The 10,755-nt window shown below is 51.5% G+C and overlaps 1 protein-coding gene across 1 annotated transcript; it reads right to left on the reverse strand.

Moving 5' to 3' along the window:
• Positions 1–249: 249 nt before the first annotated feature.
• KLF4 (KLF transcription factor 4) lies at positions 250–5,737 on the reverse strand. The gene is given in 5 exon segments (XM_084225009.1): positions 250–1,275; positions 2,769–2,933; positions 3,013–3,913; positions 4,050–4,220; positions 4,223–5,737. Coding segments are annotated over 5 exon segments (1,452 nt in total). The 5' UTR covers positions 4,262–5,737; the 3' UTR covers positions 250–1,099.
• Between the last annotated feature and the right edge of the window lie 5,018 nt (positions 5,738–10,755).

Below are 10,755 nucleotides of genomic sequence, written 5' to 3' on the forward strand. Positions count from 1 at the left end.
AAAAAGAGATGTTACATCAGCACTACACTTACACAATCCTGTCTTTCAGAGTCTTGAGACTACAAGCATTTTGCCACCACCCACTCCTTGCCTTGGTAAACTCAACCACCAACAAATACCTAACAAATTTCCTTTGGCCATGTCCATACACGGAAAAAAACTAGAGTAACCATTCAGATAAAATATTATAGGTTTATTTTCACCTCGAATATGCAAAATACAAATTCCAACAAAATGTTCATTATTACTTCGTAGTTTACAAATATACAAAATAGAAGTTTGCTTAAATTTATATTACATATTTATTATGTAAAGAACTATATAGAAAACATTTGTTCTGCTTAAGGCATATTTGGGAATAAACCATTGTACAAACTATTGCACATCGAAACCACAGTGCATTACAGACTGTCTGCATAAAGTTATTTTCTTAACAAAAAAGATAAACCAGGGTTATTCACCTGATTTAGGTCATAATTGGCAATCGGAAAATAAAAAATAGTTCCTTGTCAGATATGCAGCAGTTTGAGAACTTTGGCTTCCTGTTTTTGGTACCTCTAGAACCAACAGTCACTAAGCACCATGAAATAGGCTTTTAAAATATAATTCTGTACCTGAATTTTTCCTCCTCTTTTAACATTGTAATGGCTTTTAGAAGGAAAAAGAAAAAAAAAACAAAGTACAAGATGACATGTACATCTAATATTGCATTGAAAGGAAATTAAGGGAATGTAATTTCCCTGTGTAATATCCCCACCCTCCGAACTACATACAGTCTGTTTAACCCTGATATCCGTGACTTCCAGTCACTCCTTGGCATTCTGTAGTCCAGAAATAATTCAAGTTGGATTTACAAATGGAATGATAGAAGATCCAGTCATTGACCCCAACGTCTTTGGTTCTCTGAAGTGTACAACTATAAAAAAAAAAGTTGCAATGTCCATATGCAGTTATCCCTCTTTTCCACTCTTTGGAAGACTTCACCTCGATTATGTGTAGTGCTTAAAATGAGTTCTCCCCATCTTGTGGAAGACAGTCCTTGTGCTGTAAATACTGAATCTCTGCGGCAGTCGGGGGAAAGATCCACTGCTTTCCCAAATCAGAAGTGCCTCTTCATGTGTAAGGCGAGGTGGTCCGACCTGGAGAAGGCTCTGTCACAGCGCTGGCACTGGAAAGGGCGGTGGCCTGTGTGTTTTCTGTAGTGACGAGTGAGTTCATCGGATCGGGCAAACTTCCACCCACAGCCTTCCCAGTCACAGTGATAAGGCTTCTCACCTGTAAAAAAACAAAAAAAAAACCAAAAAAACAAGCAGTGAAACACACAAGTTAGGGTTTTGTTTCGCGGCTACCACTTGTAGCACCTTCTGGCAAGCAGCTGTCCTAGATAAAACAAAGGGTGGTCAAATGCAATGAACTTCACGAGGCAGATACAAACAAACTACGAAAACTACAAGAGCAAGGCTGTCTTTTTCAAGACGTACAGGTGCTATGATATGCTAGTGTCACTTAAATCTTCACTAAAATGCTCGTTTTCACTGCCTTGCACACAAGGCTTCAGAGCACCTGAGTGTGTATTTTTGCTGGCAGTGTTACACAATCAAATAGCAACCAGAAATAGCTCAGCAGACAACATATTTAGATAATTGTAGGTCTCAAGAATGAAAAAACAGCCGGAAACTGTTTTCATTAGCTCGGCCTGATTAAGGACTCAGTCTTACTAGTGTCTTCATTATACAAAAACTACTGTCGATAGCAAGATGAGCTTCCCCAACAATTACAAACTCCCTGTCCCACACATCCTGGGGATGGTGCTGACTCGCTTGGGGCATATGTTCACTGATCACTTGCCCAATTTTTTCCCCCTTTCTGCCATTACCTGAAGACATAGCCTAACTACTGCAGAGCCAGTATGTCTTCCCTTTCCCATCTCCCCTTCAGGAGAAAGTTTTGAATCAGGTTCACAACCCAGGGATTCAAATTATGCAAATTCCCAGGTTATTTAGTCACTGTTACAGAATGCCCACGCTGGCGAAATACGTGTGTTGTACCTGCTTTCACAAGCTCACTTACTGCAACTCTGCACTCAGCTACAAAGTTAGAGACTGGGCTCACATACACACTTTGGGCAGATTTTATCCCAATTCTAGCAGTGGACAATCGACAGCTAAACTCTGCTGGTGCAGGGGGAGATGTCCTACAGGTGGGCGAGGCACCCCATCAGCGCTGCCAGCTCAGCTGAAAGCCCGTGCTCTTCAGGGAATCTATCTTGGTTTTCCCAAAAAGGGAGCAACAGCTTGCAGAGGTGCACAACCTCTTGCCCTAGAGCCAGCCAAGAGTGGGGTGCACATGCAAAGCACTTAAACACTAGCAAAGAAAGTAGTTATCTTCGAGAGAGGGCTGCTGCCTTCTCAGAAGTGGGCCAACACAATCTGGAGCAACAAATCCCTGCCAGCTTCCAGCTACCTGCTAATTAGCTAGCCACATAGCAAGAGAGAAGGAACAAACTCTGACTTGGCAAGAAACCCACCCGCTCCCACATCTGAGTCACTCTGAACCATTAAGCAAAATGTCAAGCCAATAAGTGAAGGCTGCTCAGGACTTCACGTAGCCAAGGGGGGAGGAAAAAAAAAAAGCCCGGAAACCCAGCAAGGAAAAGCCTTGTCGCTTTTAACCCTGCTCCTGTGCTCATGCCCTTCCACTGTCCGAGGGGGTCACACTCTGTACCCCTCAGGCCAGGACATCCCCCTGAACACGGCGCTGGGACTAACCTGTGTGGGTTCTCAGATGCGCCTTGAGATGAGAGCTCTTGGTGTAGGTTTTGCCGCAGCCCGCATAGTCACAGGTGTGTGTGGCCGTCCTTTTCCTAGGCCATGACCGGCGTCCCCTCTTGGGCTTGGTCTCCTCAGGCAGGCAGCTCCCAGGCGGCATCAGTTCTAGAGGCGGACAGGGAGGAGTGAGCACGGCCAGCGCCCAAGCCGGGACATCCTCAGCCCCAGCACCGCGGGGACTCACCTTGGTACTGCAGCGCGCTGGGAGAGAGCTGCTCGGGCAGGAAGGTGGGGTAGCCAGGAGCCGGGGGGTATCCCGGGGGCAGCGGCGGGTGGCCCAGCCCCGGCGCGGCGGGGAGGCAGTCTCTGCCGCTCAGCATCTCCTCGGGCCCCAGCGACGGCGTACTCCGGGCGGGCAGCGGGCGGCTGCCCAGGGCGAAGTCGTGCTGGGGGGCTCCTCGGGGGCTGCTCCCGTGCGGCGGCGGCGGAGCCAGGGTGCACGGCGGCGCGGCCTCCTGCTTGATTTTGGGGCACATCCGCGGCAGGGAGGTGTAGGGCGCGCCGGGGCCGTCGGCGCCGGGCGGCGGGGCGGCGGGGCCGCTCTTGGGGCTAAGCCCCGGGTGGCTGTAGTCGCCCACCGCCTTCACCACGAACTTGCCCTGCAGGCTGCCCAGGGACGGCAGCGCGGCCGGCGCTGGCAGGTACACCGCGTCCAGGTCTGGCCGCATCAGCTCGGCCACGAAGCCTCCCGAGGGGGATACGTCGGTGATGTCGGCCAGGTTGAAGGGCGCGGCGGAGCCGGCGGCGGGAGCCCCGTCGTAACCGCCGCCGCCGCCGCCGCCGTAGAGGAGACCGGCGGGCTCGGGCCGGGGCAGCGGGTAGGCGAAGGGCCCGGCGGGGCAGGGGCTGGCGGTGGGGGCCGGGGTGGCGGCGGGGGCCACCACTATGGCGGCAGCGGCGGGCTCCTGGTGCATGAGCGAGTTGGAGAGGATGAAGTCGAAGTCCAGCAGCTCATTGAACTCCTCGGCGTCACGGCGGGGCCCGAGAGCGGCGGCGCCTTCCAGCTCCGACGGCGGCGTCTCCACCGGCCGCGCCGACAGCGCCGGCGGCGGCCGCTTCAGCTGCGACAGCTCCTCCCGCCAGCGCTGCGGGGACATTCACGGCTCAGCGCCGGCCGCACGGCGCCGCGCCCGCCCCGACGGCCCCCGCCCCGCCCGGCCCCGTCCCGTCCCGTCCCGCCCGGCCCCGTCCGTGTCGCGGCGCCGCGGCGCCGATACTCACGTTGCCGGGGCCCGCGGGCCGCGCCGCCTTCTCGCGGCCCGCGGCGCCCGCCGCGAAGGTGGCGATGGAGGGAAGGAGCGTGCCGCTGAGCGCCATCTCGCACTCGCCGGGGGGCTGCCTGCGGTGGGGAGACACAGCGGAGTCAGTCGGCGGCCGGGCAGGGAGGGGACGAAGGGAGGGAAGGCGGCAGCCGCACCCGGCACCCACCGCATCCGTGCCGGGGCGTCCCGCCGAGCCGCCGCCGCCGTGGTCCCGAGCGCCGGCGCGGAGCAGAGGGAGGGGAGGCGGCACGGACGCGCCGTCCAGCCGCGCGGAGCAGGCGCAGCGCCGCCGCCGGGGCGGTGCCGCGGGAGCGCCCTGCTGCTGCTACTGCTTCTTCTTCTTCTTCTCCTAGCTGGGCGCCGCGCGGAGCAGGGCGCGGGACGCTAGCGGCTCCGCGGGGACGAGGAAGAGGTGGAGGAGGCGGCGGCCGCCGCCCGGCAACGCGGCTCCGGCACCGGCAGGGCGGCGGCGCGAGGCGTTTCCCGAGGAGCCGCGGCCATGTGTGGAGCCGGGCAGGACGGACGGGGCGCGGTGGTGCCAGTGGGGAAAGGAGGGGTGGATGGAAGGAGGGATGCGCCAGGCGCGCTCCGCTGCCGCCGCCGCCGCGCCCCGCTCGGCACTGCGCGGTCCTGTCGCCGCCGCTCCCTCTTATCACCTCACTTCGCGGGCGCGCCGCCCCCGCCGCCATGGCGACGGCGACAACAAACGGACATGTGGGGAGAAGGGGGGGACGGGGCGGGACGGGACGGGTCCGGGGAGCGCACAGAACGAGCGGCGGCTCCGCCCCGAGCGCCCCGTGACGCGGGCGCGGCGGTGACGCGGGAGCGGCGGGGCGGGACACGGGGACACACGCGCCGGGGATGCCCGCACGCCGCGGGGGCTCCCGCACCGGCGGCGGGGTGGGAACTCCCGTCGGGAATCGTCGGCCCCGCGTGGAAGGGAAGGAGGTGGGACGGAGCATCCCGGGCGGCCGCCGGGGCGCTCTGCCTGTCCGCCTTCCTCCTAGCCTTGCATCTTATTACTATTTTTCGTTTACTTTAGTTTTTCTTTAACTTTTTTCCCCCCTTTACTTCTTTCCTATTTTCCCTTTTTCTTTTTCTTTTTTTTTTTTTGGCTGTTGTTGTTTTTGCTTTATTCTCTTTTCTTTCCCCTTTTTGTTCATTTTCCGAACTGCCCCGACGGCGCGGTCCTTCACACCGCCCGTGCCAGCCCTGAGCTATTCTCTGTTCTCGGCTCCTCTATGACCGGGACCCGGCGGTCCGGGGAGCCGCAGTCGGGCAGCCCCCATTCCCGGCAGTGGTTGCGAGGCTGGGAATAGTCCGTAAAATGCAATAAGAATTAAAAAAAATATGTAAAAAAGGAGAAATTAAAGAAAACTGCAAAACAATCCCCAGATTTAGCACAGCCCCGAGGGGAACCGCAGAGAACGGCCCGGGCTCCTCCAGAGGGCAATGGCGAGCCGGCGCCGCGCCCCGGCGCGGCGGAGCCCCGACGTGCCGTGTCCCGGTGCTCCGATGGGCTCCCGATGGGCTCCGTCCGGCCCCCGTGCGGCGGGGAGTCCCGGTGGGCCGTGTCCCGGCTGTCCCGGCGCTGTCCCGGTCCGAGCGGCGGGTTCTACGGGCGGTCCCCCGCGGCAGCCGCCCCGCTGCCCCCCGGCCCCTCTCCAGAACTGGTCGGGCCGGAGGGGTGAAGTCCCAGCTCTGCGTGATTTGCAAACATGAGCCCGAGTAACTTACGATGACTAAATTAAACCCTAAAATAATAATAAAATGTCGGGCTTTATTTTGCCGAACCGGTTTTACCGGTTTTGTGTTATGAATGTTAATTATTAATAACTTTGGCACTAAAAAGCAGAGCGTTGTTTCTTTTGGGTTTTTGTTGGGTTTTTTTGTTAGGTTTTTTTTCTGCTCAAAGTCCGTGTCTTGGCAGAGGATGTGCCAGGAACCGCAGGTACAAAAAGGATTAGTGTGGGGAGATGAAGGCTGGTGAAATACAGGACGATGCCCAGGAAGGCAAGGGAGGCACCTTCCCCGTTCAGAGGTGCGGGGCTGGGGGTCTGCTCAGCCCCTCGGAGCAGGTCCCAGCTGTGACTCCCAGGCAGGGCTTGTGCTCTTAAGACTCTCTGACAACCACTCTGAGTATCCAAACTGAATGCAAACGGTTTTAGGTCCAAACCTCCCTTCTAGCTTAGTGTCAGGAGAAAGCCCCTGATGGGAAGGTTTGCAGCTCTCTGAACATGTCGTCCCCATCAATTTTTTTTCGTTTGTTTCCTCTCACTGTAAGTTTGCTAATTTACAGCAATGCAGGATTTTACTGGTCCAGATTTCATACTCGGGATCACTTGAGGCCAACATCAAAATTAAAATCTCATCCCTTATTAGAAATAGGAGAACAAGAATGCTTCAGAAGCAGATAAGTGATCTGATATCTTTGAAATAAATGCCAGAACTTCATGGGTTCCAGGAAGAGAGGTTTTGAATATTGCAGACTGAAATAAAACAGGTTTGCTTTCACAATCTTTCATTAAAATAGATTTGATTGCCATGTTTCTGGATAATTCAGGCAGACACGTGTGAGGTATGTGTAAATTTCATGTTAAAAAGATGTGGCCCACTTTCATCTGAGTCTTAATTTTTATTTGTGTAAATGTTGGCAGGGTGCTTAAAGAGGATGTTAGCAGAAATTGGTAAGTCCAATGACACCTGCACTTGAACATCCCACATAAAGATCAACATATCCTTTTTCTCACTAATGAAGCACAATAGTGATTTCTTCCCTTAAATGATAAGGACTGAGATTTAATGGTCCCAAGAGTGGAAATTAAATGCATGAAGTTTGCAACTGCTCACAATTAATGCTTTCCCAGCCTACACAGCAGTCTAAATGCTGCTTTCTTAGGACAGATTTATTTTAACATCCCTTCTGTCGCCAGTTGACCATTTCTCCCAAGTCTCAGTTTGCTCCAAATTTCCCAATTTTCTCTAAAACTTTCCTTCCACTAACTCAGAACACAGCATGTTTCTGTGCTGTTCAAAGCCGGCTTTGGGGATTGCCTAACTCAGATAGAGAATTGCACAGAATTTGTGTCCCCTCTTGCCTTGGGATGTGCAATGACATTTTTCCAGATGATGCAGTGCTGGGACAGAAGGGAGTCTGCTGCAGACCTCGCTGTGCCAGACTGCTGTGGTCTCTGTGTGTTTCTCTCCCTCCCTAGGTGGAAGGAGGAGGTTTCTTCCACATTTACCACATCTCGCTGTGGGAGTGGGGTTGCCCTAGACTTGCCACTGCTGCTGCTCACCCATTTTGGCAGAAGAATTATTGCCTGGCGCAAGCAACTCGTATCGGTGGCTCAAGTGTAGAGCAGAGTAGAAATGACTGAGTGAAGGGCCTCAGTGTCCAGCCTGAGTCAGTGCTAAACTGGTCACCTGTGTGCATAAACCACAAAGGGCAGAGAGAGGAGCCAAAGAAGAACACAGGTTTCTGGAGCAGAGACAGTCCTCAGGAAATGGCATCACACATTGAAAAACATTAGGAACATCAACAAGAAGAAAAAACAGTCGAGCCGATTGTGCCTGAAACAAAGACCAATCTGTTTATCTTGATATGTTTATTTTAAAGCTTAAGTTTGGAACTCGATTTTCAACAAACTGCCTCTCAGGAGCCTCAGTGTGCAGCTTACCCACTTTGATTTGGTTGTCTGTGGGAGCAGCTGATGGCATCAGGGACTGCAGACTTTGGGAAAGATTGTGTCACAGTGTTGCTGTGGGGGGGAGGGTCAGACAAGAAGATGGCTTTCCTGACATTTTGGGGATTGCAGTGTGTTTTCCCTGCGGCTACAGGGCCAGGGGTGCAAGAGCCCCTGCCCCATTCCTGGCACAACATAATGAAAGGGGAACTGGGCACGAACCCACGATGCTGGCTTACATCCAACAAAATCCCTGTTGCTGGTGCATCAAAAGCAGCGATTCCATAATCCTTGGTGCTGTGCTGCATTTTAGCCTGACAAGAGAGAGCAGGTGAAATTCGAGGAGATTCAGCATCTGGAGGGTTTCTTGTGTCCCATGCCACCCAAATTAGCTGCACTGCAGCCCAGAGAGAGGGAAGGTGTGAGAGCTCAACAAACACCTGCTGTGCAAGGCGTGCTCTGGAGAGGGGGAGTGCAGCGCTGAGGATTCACCCTCCTCCCACAGGATCTCTGCTCAGCGAGGAGGATGAGACAGCCCAGAGCCATCCATGGCCACCAAACTATCCTTCTGGCCTCTCCTTCAGGGACGCCTGTCCTTGGGGATCTGTTCTTTTGCTGTGTATTGTATATTCCTCACCAAACACAACTGAGCCCGAGCTTTATTCATCCGTTCCTGCGCAGGTTGCTTTGTTTTTGTTAAACAGAAATAAACCCCTGCTCATCTGGCAATTATACCTGTAGATTATCAGTACAGTGCAAAGGGCACACCTCTGAAGATTGTGAGCAGTTCCAGGCAGGTTTCAAGCAGTAGCAAATGTGTACATACACAGATGGCACATGCACACCGGGGGTCATAAATGCTCCTGCTGAGAATGTCAGCAGTGCCCGCGGTCACACTCGTTCTCACCTGCCTTTTGAAAGCCTGGACATATCTTGTTGATAGTTATGTTACTTTTCTAGGAGGTGTTTAAAAGACATGTGGATGTGGTCTGTGGTTTAGTGGTGGGCTTGGTAGTGATGAGCTGAGAGGTCAGGTTGTGATTCCCACTGAATTTCCCTCAGGGTGATCTCAAACTCCTGTTTGAGATTCCAGAGGTGCTGATTCCCCCATTTAGTACCATCCAGCCCCTGGCAGAGGCAACCACTGCCCTCATACAATTTAGCACCACCCAGGATCACTTGCATGCAGCAATTTTTCTGCTTTCAAACAATCCAAAGGTTGTTGAATTCCTCTAAAAATACCTTGAGTTGCTTATGGAAAACAAAGAGCTTTTCTTTCTTTTTTTTTTTTTTTATTTTTTTTTTTGATTGAGCATAAGCATCCTTGCTTTGATGGGTTAGCCCATCTGTCATTGTTTTTAATGGGTTTGCCCCATCTTTGAATTTAGATGTTCCCCAAACTCTAACAATGACTTAAATGACTGGCTCCCACAGTGGGACTGGTGCAAACAAAAACTCCACAATGAGCATCCTTTTCAAAGTCCTGCATGTAATGTGGGGACACTCACACACAGCGAAGAGGATGAATTCTTGTTTATTTATTTGTTTGTGATTTTCTTTTTTTTGCATGCATGAGGCTGATGCCATTGTATTTTTCCAGACCCAATGGAGGACTCACAGTAAAATAGAGAAGATTTGAGAAATTACCAGCTGCTGGCTAACCAGATGGTCTCCACTGATGGGTGATAGGTTTGGTATGTGCTAGAAGATGCAGGGAAATATATCTGTGAGAAGGCCAGGTTGCTTTGTGGAGCTGTCTCTGAAGAGGCCTAGAACTTGTATTACTATTAATTCACCTATCTGCATCCTTCTTCGGGACCAGGTTGTCTCATTATTATCTGTGTGGCATATTTAAGGCATTGCTGTCTCTGGAACTTGTAATTTTTCTGTGTCTCTGGAAGAATCACTCTTTTTGCTGCAAGAAGGGGATTTATTCTTTGATGATTTTCTATAGAAAAACTATGCAGAAGAGATATTCCCCACCCTCCCTGCCCAAGGCCCTTCTTTCTCAGTGTTCCTCATATTTTAAATAGTAATCTTTAACTAATTATCTATCTCTGTTAGTAAAAATGAAGCACCTTACTACAGAGTTGGCTTCCCAGAACATTCCCAAGCAGTGGCAGTAAAAAACAAGTTCACCCCTCTCCTGTAACTCCTAAATGGAGCAATGTCATTAATGGACCAATGTCCTCACTATTTCAATTTTTCTTGTGGTTGCTGAAGCTGATGGGAGCAGGGAGACTTTGGCACACCTACTGTGGTGTTCAGTGTTTCTTCTGTATGTAGAAAAACTGGCATTTTGCTACTAGGGAAGTTCTGAATTTCAGATACTGCTGAAATTCAGGTTTCAATACCCACCAAGGAAAAGTTGGCTGTCACTCCTTGAGGATTTTTCAAACCTTTCTCCCCGACTGAGCTCCAAGTTTTTTTTTTGTTTGAGTAAAAGTGGTGCTTCTAAGGAATGTAATCTTAATTGATAACATGCTTCCTAACAAAGGATTAAGGTGCTGGCTAGGAGAAAAATAGAAAATATAGGAGAGAGCTGCTTCTTATGTGTAAAACATATGAATGTGCATAAGAGAGCTTAGTGCACCTGAGTTTAACCAGGAGTATTTGCAATTAGATTTGTGCTAATGAGCTAGGTAATCACAGGACAGTAAACAACACCTCTGCCATCTTTCAATGGATCCTCCCACTCAGCATTGTGGATAAATTGACCTGGACAGCTGATTCACCCAAGACTTCTTTCTAAACTATTTGCTGTGCTGAATTCAAGAACATCTGTTGTTTCCCTGCACCTGCATCCAGCAGAGGAAATGATTAGATAAATATTCCCCTCATTTGAACAGGAATAAAGACATTATAGGAGAGCACTGAGAGAAAGGACCATTGCTGCCTTGCTCTGAGAATAAATACCAGGCTTTCCACATTGTTTCCATAAATTCCTTCAGCTTTGCTCCAATGTTAATGGACCAGCAG

The sequence above is a fragment of the Fringilla coelebs genome (assembly GCF_963513975.1).
Source record: "Fringilla coelebs genome assembly, chromosome: Z".
Taxonomy (NCBI): domain Eukaryota; kingdom Metazoa; phylum Chordata; class Aves; order Passeriformes; family Fringillidae; genus Fringilla; species Fringilla coelebs.